The 19,057-nt window shown below is 42.4% G+C and overlaps 1 protein-coding gene across 1 annotated transcript in view; it reads right to left on the bottom strand.

Annotated features, from left to right (window-relative positions):
- LOC149310518 (cullin-9-like) overlaps positions 1-19,057 on the bottom strand; it is an 81,583-nt gene that overhangs the window by 10,303 nt on the left and 52,223 nt on the right. The window contains exons 14-32 of the mRNA XM_089529126.1: positions 18,574-18,801; positions 16,956-17,046; positions 16,679-16,850; positions 16,266-16,371; positions 14,532-14,627; positions 13,652-13,827; positions 13,191-13,324; positions 12,900-13,085; positions 12,512-12,627; positions 11,422-11,604; positions 10,871-11,028; positions 10,379-10,613; positions 10,093-10,267; positions 8,812-8,957; positions 6,662-6,770; positions 6,012-6,208; positions 5,606-5,880; positions 4,801-5,164; positions 1,920-2,060 (exon numbers count right to left, since the gene is read on the bottom strand). Of these exons, the coding sequence (XP_089385252.1) occupies positions 1,920-2,060; positions 4,801-5,164; positions 5,606-5,880; positions 6,012-6,208; positions 6,662-6,770; positions 8,812-8,957; positions 10,093-10,267; positions 10,379-10,613; positions 10,871-11,028; positions 11,422-11,604; positions 12,512-12,627; positions 12,900-13,085; positions 13,191-13,324; positions 13,652-13,827; positions 14,532-14,627; positions 16,266-16,371; positions 16,679-16,850; positions 16,956-17,046; positions 18,574-18,801 (3,288 nt within the window). The remainder of the gene's footprint in view (positions 1-1,919; positions 2,061-4,800; positions 5,165-5,605; positions 5,881-6,011; positions 6,209-6,661; positions 6,771-8,811; positions 8,958-10,092; positions 10,268-10,378; positions 10,614-10,870; positions 11,029-11,421; positions 11,605-12,511; positions 12,628-12,899; positions 13,086-13,190; positions 13,325-13,651; positions 13,828-14,531; positions 14,628-16,265; positions 16,372-16,678; positions 16,851-16,955; positions 17,047-18,573; positions 18,802-19,057) is intronic.

The raw sequence follows: 19,057 nt of genomic DNA, 5'->3' as shown, positions 1-19,057 counted from the left end.
GAACTCGCAACCTTATGGTCTTGACTGAGTGGCTGCAGTACAGGCATTTAACCACTGTGCCACCAGGGCATTATATTTTAATGTTGTATTTTGGGGGGGGGGGGGTTTAAACAAAGAAAGATTCACCTTGCCATCTAGACAGGGCTGCCATAATTGTCCACTTTTACCAGGGACAAAATGTAGGACAAATTCAAGACCAAACTGTAGGGCAACTGCAGGACAAAACTCAGCTCAAAATGTAGGACATTTAAGGTCCACCATTTTTCTTCAATGTCCTACATTTTGGGCTGAGTTTTGTCCTGCAGTTGTCCTACAGTTTGGTCTTGAATTTGTTCCACATTTTGTCCCTGGTAAAAGTGGACAATTATGGCAACCCTACATCTAGAACATAGCAAGATGGGGCAAGGCAGACTATCCTGGGAAGGGCATTCTGTAACTGACACACCCTCTCTTTAGAAAAGTTTTTTAAGTCCTAGTTTCTTAACCAAATGTTTTCAAGGAAATAAAGAATAACTGCAGCATACAAAATCTGAAATTCTGAAAGTCTAGTAAAAATAAAGGCAACTTTACACATAACTGAAGGGTGTGTTGGTTTGTTTATTAGAAGAAATTAAACATGTAGTATATATAGTTGGATGAACTCATTAACCCCTGAAGCTACAAGGCCTGTACCAAAAAACTAGAAACATCTGTTACATGAGAATATGATTTTAATGCTAAAAATGTTAATTGCTACTAAACAGAAATTACAATAGATTCTGTTGATATGCTTGACAAAATGTGACAAACAATCACATCCTGCATCTGGACACTAAACTAAATGACTCTTGGTGTTCGTTTCAATTCTACAATTCTGTGATTCTATATCAGTAAAACTTATGGTCAAATTGCATGGTATCCAACAAGGAAAGGTTATTTCATGCAATATGGAGATATTTGGAAGATAGTGAATCTGTCAACATAATTTAAACCAGGGGTCCAGGGACCAATTTTCAGCTCACTAAAGGCTGGCCTAGCTTTAAAAGAACAAAAACAGAGATGACTAGAAGCCCATTTCTAGTTTAATAACCCCACCCCTGCAGATATTGTGACTTCTTTTAAAGATACTTCTAAGAGTAGCAATTAGTTTCTCTTCTGCAATTCCTTCTGAGCTCTGATAGCATCGTAACTAGTGCTTCTCTTGCTAAGATTCCAAGGCTTGGCTTTTGGTTCAAAAGACAGAAGTGCTGCTCTTGATTTTAAAAATAAATAAATAAAAAAATTAATACCAAAGAAGCGCAGTGATGGCGAACCTATGGCACGTATGCCAGAGGCGGCACTCAGATCCCTTTCTGTGGGCACACATGCTGTCACTCTAGCACAGAATTTGCCAGAGTTTATTACTAGAAAGCCAGAGGGACATGGCACTTTGCAACAAATAAGTGGGATCTGGGTTGCAGTTTGGGCACTCAGTCTGTAAAAGGTTCACCATCACTGGCTTAGGTTAATAAAACAGTGGGACTTAAGAAGCCTACTTGGTATATTTATCAGTAGCTTATCTGTCCATCAAAATTCCAATCACAATGTAGTTTCATTTTGAGATGTGTATCTGTTAACCTGAGCAATACTAAGGATACTAAGGATGCTGTATGTCATGAATGTTAATCAGATTACTGGATGAAAATACAAAAATTGGTAAACAAAGAAACAAGATGTTATGCAAAATGGACATAGTAAGGATGTCTTAAAGTTGGTTAATAACTTGGTTAATAGGAGATTTAACATACATGGGAAAAATAGAATTAAGAGCATAACCTACTAATGGCAGACATATTCTATGGCGGTGAAAGGTATTCTTTTGTAAGGACAAATTTGGTTCTTAAAAATCACCTTCAGTGATTCAGTGGGTTAAGTCTACACATTAAAGTTATTGTGCCTACCTTGGCGATGACCTCCTTGGAAGAAATAATAGAACGGATAAAATCAGTAGTGGGTTGTGCAGGGCAATCAGATATAGGACATATGCAATTCAAAATCAGGTTTTGTTCAATCCGAGTTGCCAAGTATTCATTCCAGCAGGACTAATGGAAAAAAGGAAAGAAAAAGTGGGGAGAGAAAAAGAAATGGGTTGCTCAGTTCGAAATATCTGCAGACAATTACACCATGAGCAGCAAGAAATCATTTGCTAAATCTTACAAATAAATTTCATGGGTGGCGGTAGGGGAAGATTGGCAACAATATTTCAGCATAGATTTGAATGTGAACATAGTAATTTGAATCCCAAAGCAAACTGGGTGAACACAGAATGAAAAGAATTGCCTCATTCTGTCCTAGGGCAAATACTCTTCAACATAGCAGAGGTATAGGATGAGGGTATACAAGGTTCAGCAGTACTACATGCGAAAGGACTTTGAGATTATTGTCAATCATAAATTGAACATGAACCATTGATGTGATGTGCAGCAATGAAGGCAAATGCTATTTTAGCCTGACTTAATAGAAACACAGTTTCCAAGTTGAGGGAAGAAACAGTCCCATTATATTTCAGTTCTGGGTGACTCATTTAGAGAAGGAAACAGACACGTTGGAACAGTTTCAGAGAAAGGCACTAGGGATTATAAGAGGTTATAAGAGAACAAAATATATGAGGAAAGGTTGAAAGAGCTGGGCTTGTTCAGCTGGTGAAGAGAAGACTGAGAAGTGACATGATTGCACTCATTAAATAGCTCAAGGGTCATCACAGAAAGATAGGCGCAGGTTTGTTTTCTGCTGTCTCAAAGGGTGAGACTGTGCCTCCTCTTTCCAGGCCTTCAAATGCCTCCAGAGAGGCAGCTGAAGGCCTGGGAAGGCATGGGGTGGGTGGGTGCATGTGTCTGTTCCTCCTCCTTCCCGGCACACCTGTTCCTCTTCTTCACCCACCTCCCACCCCCCGGGACCTTCAGCTATCTCTGGAGAGGCAGCTGAAGGCCCAAGAGGGCAGGGGAAAGAAGTCTCACCCCAAAAGCCCCCCAAGTCCCATCTCCAGCATCAGGTAACACTCAGTCTAGAGTTATGGATCTGTACCTTCTCTGTATTCAATACCCAAGAGCACCATGTTACAATATGATTGTATTTAATGGGACTTGAGCATCCATAGATTTTGGTATCCATGGGGGATCCTGGAACCAAATCTCAATGGATACCAACAGTCCACTGTACATAGAATCATAGAATCGTAAAGTTGGAAGAGACCACAAGGGCCATTCAGGCCAACCCCTGGCATGCAGGAACTCTCAATCAAAGCATCTCCAATCTTTCAGGGATGCTTTGATTGAGAGTTCATGCATGCCAGGGGGTTGGACTGGATGGCCCTTGTGGTCTCTTCCAACTCTACGATTCTATGATTCTATGTACAGTTGACTGTTGGTATCCATTGGGATTTGGTTCCAGGACCCCCATGGACACCAAAATCCATAGATGCTCAAGTCCCATTAAATACAATGATATTGTAAAATGGTGCTCTTTATTTAAAATGGCATAATCAAGGTTAGATTTTTGGAATTCATATATTTTAAAAAATATTTTCAAGCTGTGGATGGTTGACTCTGTGCATAAGGAATCCGTGGATATAGGGGGCTGACTACTTTTGTTTCAAAATGTAGCAATAATTAGGACAGAAAAAACAAGCTATGTCAAACTGGGAATTTCTGGATGTAACAGTGTATGTAATATACACTCAAATGCCAACAAATGCAATAGCATAGCAAAATGGTGTCCTTTATGTAAAATGGCAAAATCAAAGTTTGCTTTTTGAAATTTATTTATATATATTTTAATATTTGCAAGCTATAGATGGCTGAATCCATGGATAAAGAATCCATGGATACAGAGAGCCAACTGTATTCATGATTAAGGCACTATTGTGACCATCAGAAATCCCCACCCCCCCCCCCCCGGGTTAACAGCTACTTTAACAGCCAGAAGCTGCATTGAACATGAGAAATGTGTTGAGCGAGTGACTGGGGTGCAGGAGGATGACATTTCCAGACCTTTCCCTCCAGCGACTGAGGCTGTAACTATCAGAAGCAAGACATCTATCATAATTCTTTGTTGTAGCCTTGCTTGGTGGTGGGAGGAGGCTGAAAACATCATTCTCTGGCACCCCAATTGCCACAGAACAGACTTTCATTGCTCCATGCAGCTGCCGACTGTAAAGGTAGGTTTAGGACAGATCAGGCAAGGAGACAGATTTAAAACTGGATTTTAATGCCCCTTTCAATTTATCTTTCCCACATCCAAAAAGAAAAAGACTCCCCATAAAGAAGGGAGCAGGTACTCACCAGCCCATTACAACCACAACTGTCTCACCAGATGCCCCACCTTTGTTACATGCCCCTATGTTTTACCCTCAACTTATCCATGAGTTGTAGAAAGATCCATAATTCTGGCACCAAAACTTGCCCTTGACTTATACATAAGGTGATTTATGCACAAGCAGATACAGTAGAAATAGCTGGAAACTGAGGGTCTATATGCAATTACATTCAAAAATTGGTTAAATAAAGACTGCTGTACCAATTATTGCCTGTACAGACAACAATCATAATGACAATTTCATTAAAATTCAGCATCTCTTTATTTCATATGCATATCGTGTGTCATCCTCCTGTGGTCCTTTGGAAGTCTACATAAAGTTCTGGTCAAGTGTTTTATAAACACTTTCCTCATTTAAAGTTTGATGATACAGTAATGCTTTTATTAGCACTTCTATTTTTTTCACCTATTGCAAAAGATTTGGTACAATAAACGTTTGTTAAAAAATTAAAAGAAGTTAATCCTCACCTTACAGCAGTAGTGCATGCAACAGAGAACAGGTGGATTGTCTGCTTGACTCAACTGATTCAAACAGACTGGACAGTGGGTGACAGGACTTGAGGGTGGTTGAGGGTTTCGCACTTGCAGCCCTGATGAAAACAGCAGCTGCTCTGAATCTTCTGTGTAGCGCTGAATCAGAACATCCACATTCCATTTACAGTGTATAAGCAAGTGCTGGGCTATATCAGCAGTCAAGGTTAGAGTGTCTGCAACCCTCTGCACTGTTTGGTTCATCAACACCTCAACTTCTTCTTGGTTCATGGTGCGCCCCATGGGCAACAGCACTGTCTCCATCAACACCTGTTCAGTACCAAGCCCAAAGGTGTCCAACCTGACAATAGGAAAGGTGTTATTAACAGCATGTGGGTAGGATCTCGCTTTGGCTATTGTTCACCATATCTTGAAGTAACATAATGGATAGGTTTCTGATTCTGAGCCTGTCTTTTTGTCTCCAGAAATGGAGAGCACTCATTTACTACGCATCCTGGTAAATAACAGTAGGTGCAAACTGATACTTTACACTTAACTCTTCTTCACTAGGTATCAAAACACCAATTCAAATGTTAATCTAGATGCAGTTCTAAAAGCGGAGGGGGGGGGATTTCTTCCTTTTAGTTTGTTCCTTCACTTTGCCCTATTTTCTTCTTCTTTTTTTAAATCAAGCCTAATGAAGAGTTCTGGAGAACTCAAAACCGTATATTTGTATGGCATTTTGCTTGATCCTCACAAAGCTTTTATCCAACTCTCTTATAAACATAAAATAAAATCCTACCTGAAAGGAGAGAATTTATTGCTTGTGTTTGTCCCAGGAGGGGTATTTTTCTTCTGACCATCAGTGTTCTGAAAGATGAGCTGAGCTTGACCTCTGTGAGGTGTGGTGGGCTCTGCGGAGATGTACTCCAGGAGTTGTGGGCTGTCTTCCTGGCGTCGGATATAGCCCTGGCTGAGCAGATGCAAGATGCAGGACAAGACATCAGTGCTGCTGCAGCAAAAGCTCAAGAACTTTAGAGCTGACCCTGACTCCCACTTCTGACAGGCATCAATAACCTGAGAGAAGCAAAAAAGAAAAAGAAAAATAGAAAGAAAGAAAGAAAGAAAGAAAGAAAGAAAGAAAGAATTAGTTTCTGTTCTGGGTACCAGCTTGACTCAGCACAACTATGGATCATTGCTCTACATACTTTAAAGACCAAGTTGTCAATGTGTATCTCTTTCTCCTCTTTCAAGATCTGGATGAGGAGGCAGCAGATGATGTTCCTCTTCCTTTCCAGAGCACTGCCCTCATTTTCTTCCACATTCAGGTATGTTTGCTTGGGCAAGAGCCACAAACGCTGGCCAGACAACTGTGCCAATATCCTTTCATTCAGTTTCAAGACAGCTGGAATCAAAGGAAATGTAACTTCAGAGCAGCAAAGGAACTGCAGCCTTCCTGAATTCACAGCATAAGCTGATTTCTGAGATGCCTACCTAAAAAAGCTCTTTTCTATGAAAGCAAGCAAACCTGATATATCCAAGTTCTCCATGAAGTAGCTAAAAGACAGGAACCCAGTCTCTCACTAGGGTCTAAAACACAGTGCAGAAATAATCCAGCTTTGAGGCTGCTTTAACTGTCCTGGCACAATGTTAGAGAATCCTGGGAAGTGTAGTTCTGTGAGACATTTAGCCTTCCCAGTCAGAGAGCTTTGGTACAACAATAAACTACAGTTCCCAGGATTCCTTAGCACTGAACAGGGTAGTAAAACAGTCTTGAACTGTATTATTTCTGCAGTGTGTTTTGAACCTACATCAAGATCCCCTCTCTCCTCTAACTAGAAGCCCCCCCCATACTTACTTTCACTCTGGATGAGGATCCCCTTCTCTTTCGTAAGAGGTTTCAGTGCATGATTCAAGAGGACAGGAGAGAGGCCTGTGCTTTGCAATAGTGTCTCCATCAAAACCTCCTAGGACCAAGAAAGGGAGAAGAGAAATTGAATCCACAAACAGAAGAATTTGGGTTACTTATAGGCTTTGAATCCGATTTTGTCCCCCTGAGAAAATCTGCAACTGTAGCATCTTAGAAGCATGCTTGCCTATTTGCCGGGCCCAGCAAACAGGAAAGAACAGCTGCCAGGTAGAAATTGTCAATGCAGACAGGACTCTAGGCTTCACCATCATTTCAGTACCTTCCCTAACTATGAAGTATAGGCATACCTTAGTTAACAATGTCTCTAGGAGTGAAATTTCTTACAAAGACATTTGGGGTGGGCTCTATCCCACTCAGTGGAAGAGAAAAGCCTCCCAGTGCTGCCAGCCAATCCTCTAGCCTTGACGCTTTGGATATGAATCAGTTCTATATATGTAGGAATAGACTAGGACAGGAGAGTCACTTTTTAAGCTGCTTAAAAGATTTATAGAGGTAATACATATTTAGCGTACAGCAGTATAACTCTGATGTGAAGATAGACACATAGAAACAGGAAGTGACTGTAAAGGATTCCCAGAGGGCCTTCTCAATTCAGGAAATACAGTGGATCCTCCATATTCGCTGGGGTTAGGGTCGTAGTGAAAGTGGAACAACTGCAAATTAAAAAAATCACCTTTTTTTAACCTGAGGAACCTTCTCTAGGAATCTCTAGTCTTTCAGTACAACTCTATGGCCAACATCTGCTGGAAGTTGGCCATAAAATTACATCAGAGGACCTACAAATGCCTAGACCAGGGGTTCCCAACCTTTTAGACTCGCACAACCCTTATTTCTATGGCAGAGTCCCTAAGAGGCCTACCCTATGTCTTACAAGTTAATGGTGTATAGGAGCATATGTAAGAATATCTTCTTATTTTTTAATTTCATTAAATTTTTATTTCTTTCATTTTCCTGGAGCAGCCGCAAAGCACCTGGGAAATGCATGCAGAGCCCTAAGGGCTCCTTGGAGCACAGGTTGGGAACCCCTGGCCTAGACAATTGTTCTCTCTAGGAATTTCTAGGTCCTCCAACATGATGTCTGGCAGACCTTATCTGCAGAGTTGTGCTGGAGGACGTAGAGATTCCTAGAGAAAACAAGTTAAACAAATTCGTGAATAATCAAATCCACGAAAGTCAAAACTAGAAATGTGGAGGGATGACTATATAGGTTAACCCCGTTGTATTTTGGTTTTCATTCACTTCAATGAAAGTATAGGAGAACTGTCCTCAGAGCTTTATGTTGCTTCACTGAGATGCTACAAGATAGTTTTAAAAATCAAAGCAAACATTCATGTATTTTGAACAAAAGCTCAATTTTATTTTATTTTTGTTCACTTATGCAAGGCTTATCTGATCTGGTTGCTTCATTTCACATATGCTTTATGAGATTGTTTTGTTTGAATTGTTTTATTTGTATTGTTTGAATTTAAAAAAAGTCCTGAAACATACTGAAGTAATCTTTTTGGAAGTGTAAGAACCTATCCCTATTCTTTCTGCTATTTCTGCCTCTGGCACCAAATTTTGTTTAAAAAAGTAATGTCCAGACACATACCTGCTTCATTAATTGAGAAATGCATGTAATGTTCCTAAGCTTAAAGTTTACTAGCTGTACCAGCACTGTGACACTGTAGATAATTATTGCCTGTCTCACAACAGATATTCCTAGCCTCTCTTTAAATTCAGTAAATATAATTATTTTCATTGAATTTTGGCACAAAGGGCAAACAGAAGCCACTGATCCAATGCCACATTCTACTTCCCAGTACCCTCATTCTAGTCATAGTAAGGTAAAGGGAAAACTTAATATGCCTACATGATATAGGAACTGCCTCCCACACAACCACAGTTAGTTCAGCATGGTTTGGGCCCCAGAGCCAAACTGATCCATGGGACTTGCAAGTATCAGTTTTCATCTTTCTGAACCTTCAGATACATTGCACAAGATGCAGGGAGGGCCTATAAGAAGGGATGGTATTCTATCCTATGAATTACAAACAGGTCAGGCTGGCAAAGCCAAAAAGGTTCAAGGCAGTCAGGACCTCAATATTGTTGAAGCACAGTAGGATGTACATCTGAAGTGTAGATACATGCAGGGTGCAGCCCTGGTACTCAAGTTCTGCATGGCCCAACCAAGTCCACTGTAAACGCCGTGGTTTTGTATGCTCTAGCCCAAACCGGCTTTGACCTATGAGAGATGAGGAATATGGTCACAGAGAGATAAACTGACAAGACTGATAAAACAGCTTCTAGAGCCTCAAGCCCAGGCAGCATTAAGATCTGAGACATTTATCAAATAGAAAAGAGCGACTAAACAAAGTACCAAGGTAATGGGTATCCCCACGTACTATATGTACCAACAAATGACACCAGTACTTAAGACTGGATACTAAAATTCTATTATACGTTGAAACAGCTAACAATCTCCAGAGGTAGTCATCTTGCTTGCTACCTGAAAAATTTGCTACTTAAAAGATTGCTGCTACTGGTTAATAAGCATTGAGATAACAACTTTACTTTTGCATGACATATGCAAGAATTGTTACTTGCAAAAGTACCTCTTACTGGAAAATCATCAAGGTAACAATTTCATCTTATTTGAAATACAGTCACTTACTTGCAATGCATAATTGAGATAATAACTTTACTATGAAGATTTAACACAGCATTTGTGATATTGATTCTACTAGCCTCTTATTACTACTTCATGTTTTCTACAACAGAGGCCAGAAAGACTTGGAATACTACTAGACTTTTTATAAGTAACTCTGTTGTATTTACTATTGTATGGATTCTAAATGGTTTTCACTGTTAACCGCAGGTGTTATTGTATAATAGAATTTTAGTATCCAGTCTAAGTAGTGATGCCATTTGTTGGGATTTACAGTATGTGGGGATACCCATTACCTTAGTACATTGTTTTCTATTTGATAATTGCTTGTGAAACCTTCCTGTTGTTTTGTTCCAAGTTCTGAGACATCACAGATCTTTCCTTAAAGGACAGCAGCACCCATCACACAACAGCTGCGTTCAAGCCAAACAATGAAGCAGGAGGATACCAAAAGTCGCCCACACACACAAATACATAAAAATAAGTGATGGGCAGTACCAATAAAGCAATCTTAACCTTTTCCCCATGCCTTTTAAATTTGACTTTGAGAAACTTGAAAGTTAAGTTTCTTCATTTCTTATAAAGGTCAAGAGAATTAGGAATGAAACAGAATGCCTCTGCTCATCATCATCTAAGCCTGAGGGAGACAACAGGACTCATAGGGACCATCCCACCCTGCCCAGTTTGGGCTCAAAAACAGCCCTACACTCACTCTGAGTGTAGAAGTCAGCAAACCTGCCCAGCTGCTGACTGAGAGATGATGGGAAAAATTTGATAGGCTCATCCAGGTAGCAGTGTGGAGAGATGGTCCAACAGCGTGGAGACAAGGCCAGCACTTTCACCTCTGTCTCTTCATCCTGAGAACATGACTCTTCATCCTCCATCATCTGGGAACAAAAAAGTAATCACGTGAAAAAACAGAAAGGCCTTAGCTTTCAAAAGACCCCTTTGGCTCATAAGGAGGAGATTATGCTTCTCTGCCCTCCTTCCCTGCTCACCTCTCCTTCCTGTTCCTCCTCCTCACATTTCCCATCACGATCAAGTTGAAGCAGACGTTTGTCAAGCTGCTGCAACTGAAAGAGGTGAAATTGCTGCTGCTGTTCCTCCAGCTCACTGAGGTTCTTCAGCATCTGCTGAGGGAAACGGTTGGGGAAGCAGAGTCCAATGTGCTCCACCACAGCACACTCCAACCATGTCTTGCCCTGGGACAGGAGCCGGTCTCCCAGGTAGTACCTGGAGAGGCAAGAAGCACAGGGAGAGAGATTGGGCCAGGCACTCTACACTGACTACAGCTCATTGCCACCTGTACCTATTCTCTCCCTTGGAGGTCTAGGGCCTAGTTAGTTCCCCTGCAAGAGCCAAGGCCGCTTCAATCCAGCCCTCAGAAGAAAACTCGAGGACTGAAGTTTCATCTGTACTGCACTCCCCACTTGAATCCCACCTCTCCCTCTCCTTGGCTCTGTACCTCTTCACCATCACCAAAGCCTCACCGGTAGAAGTGCTCAAAGGTATTGGCTAGCTCCAGGCCTGCCAAGAAGAGGACGGGTTCCAGGCTCTGCTGCAGGCGCTGCAAGGTCTCCACATTGCCTGAATCTGCCCAACTTTCCTGGATCCAGTGATCGATGTAACGGGCAAACTGCTCACTAACCTGAGGGTCACAGCACAGGAAGCGCAAGATGAACTACAGCAAAGGAGATGCTCCACAGAGCTCAGTAGAAAAAGGAAGAGATGAAAGGAGAGATTGATGGGAGGAACATGTGGCTACAGCTTCTCACGAATTGTAAGTCCTTCTAAACCTAGGAGGAGACTGTAGAGGGGCTATATCCACAGGCCAGATTTGGGGTCTCAAAATGGATTTTGAATTAGCAACAATAAGGCCCAACACGGTGAAATGAAGCTGCACTTGGTCAGGTCAGGGGGAATGAACTTGAGAGACTGATGTCTGGTTGATGGGGCAGGATCAGTTCTTTCCATCACCAGGATGCCGGAAGACACCCAAGCACCCTCCCTAGCCTTGCCCATCCACCCTTCCCTTACTCACGTGCATGGCTGTCAGGAAGGAGAGCTGCAGCAAGCCCCCAGAGAAGCCGTGGCATAGGGCCAGCATGAAGGACATCTGCTGCCCAAAAAGCTCCTCCATGGCAGTGCGGAGGCGCAGGTAAGTGCTGCAATACTGCTCCACAAAGTCCGAGGCTTGCCAGGAGGACTCCAGGAACCGCTTCACCTGGATAAAACCATAGGGCTATCAGTAAGATTACAGGATCCAAACCTACAACCTATCACCCAGTGGAAATTTTCACTCTCTCGTAGAAGTCCTCTTGCTATGGGAGGCTTTTGCAGGGAGAAAGGATGTTTGGAGCAGCCTTGTATTTATCTTGTATTTATCTTCTGGCCTTAGAGGGAGCGAAAGGACAGGCCCAACACCATTGGGCCTGAAGAGTAAGAGCCCTCCCCTCCCTCCTTCCAACTGTCATCTTCTGTCCTAGAGGGAGTGAAAGGACAGGTCCAACGCCATCAGGCCCAGCCTCGATTAAGCAAAAGAGCCCTCCCTCCAGTCCATCTGCCTTGGTCCAGGCCTCAGAGGGAGAGAAGAATGCTGGACCTGATCCCTTCCCCCCCCCCCCCCACACACACCATTCCCTTCTCCTTTTATGTCATGTATTTTTAGATTGTATGCCTGAGGCCAGGGAACCGTCTATTATCCCCTCTGTTGTAAGCCGCCCAGATTCCCAGTGATTGGGCGGCATATAAATAAATCCTAACATTATTATTATTGTTGTTGTTGTTGTATGTTTTCAAACAGCCATCAAAGAGTGAGAATACACCCCTTCCCTTGAAGAGCCTGCTTTCACACTCAGATCCACTGTTTAACCCCAAAACATCTTCAATACTGGTTCCCCAAAAATTCCTTAATGACTGGGCAAGAAAAGAATACAGAACAACACTATACACACTGAAATAATATGAACAATGCAGCTGGAGTAGCTGATATGCTGTTACAGAAGATGCCACCATAAAGATGTCAGCTTGCATTCTCAGAGTTAGTGTGATTGATCCCTGCCCTACAATTCCATGATTGGCACACACATTCAGGCCCTGCTATTGGACCATATCATCTCTTGGCCACCTACCTGCTGTTGAACTACACCTTTCCAGCACTGCGTGATGCCTGTTGTGCTGCTGGGTTTTTTCACAGCTGCCTTGACAGCCCCTGAACTTGATTCCTTGTTCTTCCCATTCTTCCCATCTGCCATGTAAGGTTAACACAGCATTACCAATGACATTTGGACATACAGGCACCAGAATCCTCAGACAGCCACCTCCAACCTCTTGGTCCTTCAACAGTTTTCTTCCTGCCTAGCAAGACTCCTCTGCTATCCACTCCGTACCCCCTTCCTCCATACATTCTCCTCCTAGGCTTAGAGGAACCTATATTCTTGTTCCTACCAAGACACCCACAAGGACTCCCCTACTGTTTCCTTGCCACCTCTTGCTTACTGCCTCCCTGCCCCTCCTTACTGGATTTCACAGGGGGCTTCAGCTCCTCAGGCTCAGGACTGCTGGAGTCTACATGCACCAGAAGGTGACTCAGACGCCGGACACGGGAGTTGAAGATGGCAGCTCGGCTCTTGGCCTTCCGGGCTGCCTCCAAATTCTCCAAGTATTGGCTTAGCAGCCATGACAGGGGACTGATGCCACTGGGGTCTGAAAAGCCAGAAAGTACCACAGATCAACAAGGTTGCCAGAAAAGGGAAAACTGGCCATGTGTGACCACCATGGCCCTTGACATGGAAGAAAGAGATTCTGCACCTGGAGATGTGATGCTCTGCACCAAAGGAGTGATCAGGGCCTCCCAGCAAGTCTTGCCCAGGGCCTGGGCAGCTTCATCGTCAGGAAGGAAGCGATCGGCAAACACCTGCTCATGGCGCAAGGCACTATTCAACCTGCAGGAGCAACGAGAGACAGCATGAACTACTGATTTCAAAGCGCAGGGGCATTCAGCAATGTTGATGGAGAAGGGGGCAATGGGACAATAAAGGGCACAGGTTTGGACAAAGTAGGGCACTGAGATGGACAGAAAGTGGGTGGCCATCTTGCAGTATGTTGGGAAGGGGGAGATAAGAAATTTGGTCCTCTTATACCACAAAAAGGAGCATCTCTGGGAACAAGATCCAGATGAGATTTGTTCCTCTTCCCCTTCAGCCTAGACCATCCCTTCATCTTCTCCATCTGCAGTTCTAGACAGAGGAGGTCCGCCAAGAATGCCTGACCTGTTGAAGAGTTGCAGCAGCTGCATCCGGTCTTCAGAAATTTCCTGACACCATGTGTGGGCCTTGGTGGTGTAGAACAGGAAGGTGCGCCTGCAGAGCTGCTCCTTGAAGATGGGCCAGAAGGTGGGCTTGGGACCCAGCACCTCGAGGCCACGCACACGTGTGTCAATACCGCCCTGTGAATGACACAGGTCTCTTCAATGAGGCAGTGCTGCCTACAGAAATGTAACTGCCCAGTATTGTACTCTATCCACAGTTGTTTCCACATGACTGAAGAGTACCTCAACTATGCTTTCATTATTGAGTGACAATTTTCTAAATAACATAATAACAACAAGAAGCAAATGTTGCATATGTACTACAGTTTTTTGTAGGATATGTATAGTTTCCCTTTTCAAAGCTAACTATGCTGTCAAACATATATATAGACATTCACATGAATCAGACTATAGTGAAGCACTTGCACTCCAATGCTTACCTCTTGAAAACTAGGGGGGAAATATAAAGGTTATCCCCAAAATAATCCATATTACAGTATTCTCAAGCAACAGATGGAATATAGGTAGGAAAAGACTGTACTTTTCATTTGCTACTCAACATATCACAAATATACCCTGTACACCTCCTCTTGTTGTTACATACTGTCATTAACATGACAAAGAATCTGTTATCTACAAAAAGTTGTCTCAGTTTTCCAAATGTAAAATTTGCTTTCAGAGCACTTTCAGTGCACTCCAGGAAAGTGTGTGGGCAGATGGTGCGTGTCACATTTTAAAAAATTTACAGAAACTGATTATACCTAGGTGAAGAAGGGACTGTGAGAAGGCCAACAAAGTTTTCTTCTGCTTGCCTTGATACAGAGTTCAATGCACATCCCTACCTGCTGGCAACGCTTGATTTTGATCTGTATGACTGGCCAGAATCGAACCATATTCTCCAGAAGAACTACCCTGCTGGCTGAAGGTAGGACATTCACCTGTGAGGGGGGAAAGCCAAAATGTGAATCGAAGTACTAATTCAGTAAACTTTCTTGAAAAAGACTCTGTACAATGAAGTAGATTTGTTTCTGTGTAAAAGTAAGGAACCAGTGCTCTTTTAACTGCAAATTGTAGAGAAAATGAGGACTGCCTCCATGTAGGTCACACTACAGAAATGGCGAGTTTTGCTGGTGGAGGTGGAAAACTGCTAGATCGCACACATCAGCACTCAGACTAGTCCCATCTTTTCAGCAACTATGGACACAATGAATCTCAGGGCTAGGACAGGACAGCAAAGGAAATAAAGAGGTCTGGGAGACAGACAGTATCTATCAGTCAGTGGCTGTGAGACTCTCAGAGTGTGTACAACTAATAATAATGATGATGATGATAATAATAATAATAATAATAATTTATACCCTGACTACAGTTTCTTGTGTTGTCTCACAACAGTAAAATATATCCTCACTAGATGAGACAGAGTGTAATTGTTTTGAGAAACGGCAGATCTCCAATATTGTATCAGTCCAGGGTTTACTGGTTCAAGACAGATGCAAACTGCATTATAGATATATGATCGGGACCTCTACCTAAGCAACACTGTAGGGAAATTTATTCATTCATTTGTTTGTTTGTTTTATATTATGCCTTTCTCTCAAACTAGACACAAGGGCAACTCACAATGCTTAAAAACAATAACAATAAAACAGTACAATTGTAAAACATAAACATCATAATAATAAAACAAGTTAGAAATGTAAATTCCTTATTATACTAAGTTCAAATTATAGAACCATTAAAATCATATCATAGCAAATTGCCCAATAAGAAGCTTCTCTGGGTGCAAAAATGTATTAAAATCCAGCTGGAAAAGAAAAGTGTTTGCCTGCCAACAAAAGGAGAGCATGCAAAGGGCCAGCCAAACCTCCTGTGGAACAGAGTTCCAAAGGGTGGGAGCAGCCACTAAGAAGGCTCTCTTTCAAGTCCTCACCAAATGAGCCCATAATGGTGGTGGAACCAAGAGAAAGCCTTAACATCTTAGGGTTCTGACAAGTTCAGTTGGGGAGGTAGGGCCTTTCAAATAGTCTGGGCCTATGCCATATAGAGTTTTATAGGCTATGACTAGCATTTTGAATTGTGCGTGGAAACCAGCGAAGCTGTTTTAAAAAGGGAGCTATAACCTCCCTATAACTGCCCCCAGTCAGATATTCTGGCTGTAGCATTCTGAACCTGCTGCAGCTTCCGAAGAGTTTCCACAGGCAGGCCCACATTGAGTGTGTTACAGTACTCCAGACGGGATGTAATCAAGGTATGTGTCATCCTAGTCAGACCTGACACCCCAAGGAGCGAATGCAGCTGGTGAACTAGTTTTAGCTGTGCAAATGTACTCCTGGCCACCTGAGAATCCTGGCTCAGAGCTGAGTTCAGGAGAACACCCAAGCTGCAAGTCTGAAATTTCAGAAGGAGTGTAAATCCATCTGTCCGTATTCCCTGATTTGTCTGTCGACTGGCCAGGAGCACCTCTGTCTTGTCTGGATTAAGTTTCAATTTGTTTGCCCTCTTCAAGTGTGGAGCATGGCATTCTGAAGTTCATGGCCAGGTAAGAGCCAACCACATTTAGGGAACTCAGTACTCACAGTATTGAGCTCAGTAGTAATGCTGGATGCATTCTCTCCTCCCATGACTACAATCCGAGCTGGCATGTAGCTAGAATCTTCACTGGCCACTAGCAAGGTCATCTGCCTGCAGCAAGAGAAAAACAGTGCCTTCAGTGTGCAAACAAAGCCTTTGTCAAATCTCAGCATCTGCCACCAAGTTGAACAATCATCTTTCCTGAAGCCAAAAGCATTATACATGCCTAGTAATATTTATCAATCCCATTCTTAGTTCTGCTCATCCTGCATGGACACACAACCACTTATTCACAACACAAAAAAATGAAGGGGCCAACACCATCATCATCACTCAAACCCAGTCTGCTTCTGTTACCTAGGAGAGCTCCTACCACACTTATTCAAGTGATTCCTCACCAAACCGCACTGGAAATTACCTGACTACTACTCCACGGTGCATGTAGACATTGATATAGTGTGAACCAGTGCTGCCATTAGACTCCCAGTATGTCTTTGTATTCCTGTCTGTCAGCTTACTGGCTCGATGGGGGTTGGAGGAGACTTCTACCCTCTCCCAACACTTATCCTCCTTCACTTCAACATTGGAACCTAAGCCAAAAACAAATCCAGAGTTTAGGCAAATCAGGACACACAAACAGGTTTATGCAAATGAATCCTCTACCTTTCAGTGTTCCTTCCCAAATATATACTCACCTTGGCAAAGGTTGCGCAGGAACACATCAAAGAAGGGAATGTTGATAGGCAGATGGCTACGTCTGTGTTCCTCTATCTGACCTAGAACCATCTGTAAGAACAAGCAAAGGCATTAACAGAATTCTAGACTTGAGTGGAGCAGGGCATTTGCTCTTTACTCTACCAACACCAACAGCCTAAACTGTCAAGATAGCAGACCATCCACAGGAAAAATCAGTCAAAATTTCTTAGGAGAATAAAGATAGAACTAAGGGCCAAAATAGACTACAGAAATAATCCATTTTAAGACCACTTTAATTGCCCTGGCTCTGTGCTAGGGAACTTGGGAACTGTAGTTTGTTGTGGTACCAGAGCTCTCTAACAGAAAAGGCTAAATATCTCACAAAACTACAGTTCCCAGAATTCCCTAGCATTGAGCTAACACAGTTAAAGTGGTCTCAAGATGGATTATTTCTGCAGTCTGTTTTGGCCCTAAATCCCAGTTGGCCTCTTGGCCATTTTTACTCTAGATCCCAGTGACCAGGTTGTTGGATATGCTGTGCCATGCCTGTTGTTTGGTCAGCCATTCCAACCCATACATTCTACAAAGAGTATCAAAGTCACCTGGATGCAACCAGCCAGGATACTGATTGTCATCTTCTTATAAAGGTTGGCATATTTCTCACAGTCTGTCACAAGGTCACACAGTTCTGTCACTAGCAATAGGTTGGAATTGTGCATGGGTTTGAGGGAATATTGGTGAACTGTTACCGCTAAATAGAATTTTGCCAGGACTTTTTTGGAATATTGACATATAGAACCTGGCTTATTGTCTTTTGGGAAGGGTAATGTCTTTGGGAATGGTGGGAAAGGAAATAACAAGGATGGAGAATGTAAAGGTTTACGGAGGCCTTACTGAAAAAGTAAGGAAATATAAAGGTGGTTTAATTTTTAAGTGGGGGAAAAATAGGTTGTAATATAGACTGATTAACGCATGTCAACATCCGTTCCCTGGTGGAGGGCTGTGTTTTATTTTAAGAAGGAAGCAATGAATACTAGAAATCAAACACAAAAGGTGAATTTGCAGAACCAAAATCAAAGAAGAGCATCAGTAGAAAAACTGAAAATCCCAGACATGAATCAACTATTGTTAGGAAAAATGGAAAATTTATCAACAAATTTAACAAATTTAAGAATAGATATGAACAATTTTAAGAAAGAGATCAAACAAGAAATAAGAGCAGATTCAAGTTAAATAAACCGAATGGTGGAGAAATTAACAATGAATAAGCAGAGAAAACAAAGCAAAGAGTAGAGATTCTGGAATTTAGAAATGAAAAATTAGAGGGGGACATGGCTAAAATTGCAAATAGAAAAGAATTAGATGAAAAAGCGATCTGTGAACAGAAAATGCGAGAGAAATGTGTTAAAATTAGAGGACTCCCAGAGGAAAAAAGTGAAAATTTAGTAGAAAAACAAATTCCTAAAATTGCAACCTTTTAAGAAAAAGAGATGGACTCTTTTGAAGGAGAAATTTTACTCCAGATCCCAGTGACCAGGCTGTTGGATATGCTGTGCCATGCCTGTTGTTTGGCCAGCCATTCCAACCCATATATTCTACAAAGAGTATCAAAGTCACCTGGATGCAACCAGCCAGGATACTGGTTGTCATCTTCTTATAAAGGCTGGCATATTTCTCACAGTCTGTCACAAGGTCACGCAGTTCTGTCACTAGCATTAGGTTGGAATTGTGCTTGTCCATAGCTTTGGTCAGAGCCTCCTTTGTGCCAACTCGACACATCACAACAGCACAATCTTTGTTGGTAGTAGCCAGGCGATGCAAAAAGCGGATAAACTCCTGCACAACCTGTGGACAAAAAGACAAGAATGCATAGTTAGGAGGGCATAGAAGACTATTTTTAAAGACTCTCAGAAGCTTTCAGGAAGTCACAAATTCTCCTTTGTAACTCCATCCCCCTTTCTGGCCTCCATCTCTAGATGAACTAGATTACCGCACTACAGTCTTAGGGCACTGCTATTCCATTTTAACTGCTCTGGCTGCCTCCTGTTGCAGTTGAAGGAGGGGCATTTAGAATTCTCAGCCGGGGAGCTCTTAGGCCTCA

This window comes from Sceloporus occidentalis, unplaced genomic scaffold (genome assembly GCF_023333645.1).
Source record: "Sceloporus occidentalis isolate IW3139 unplaced genomic scaffold, rSceOcc1.0.p SCAF_6, whole genome shotgun sequence".
Lineage (NCBI taxonomy): Eukaryota > Metazoa > Chordata > Lepidosauria > Squamata > Phrynosomatidae > Sceloporus > Sceloporus occidentalis.
Note: the sequence above shows the minus strand (reverse complement) of the source record. Positions and strands in the feature narration are given on the sequence as shown.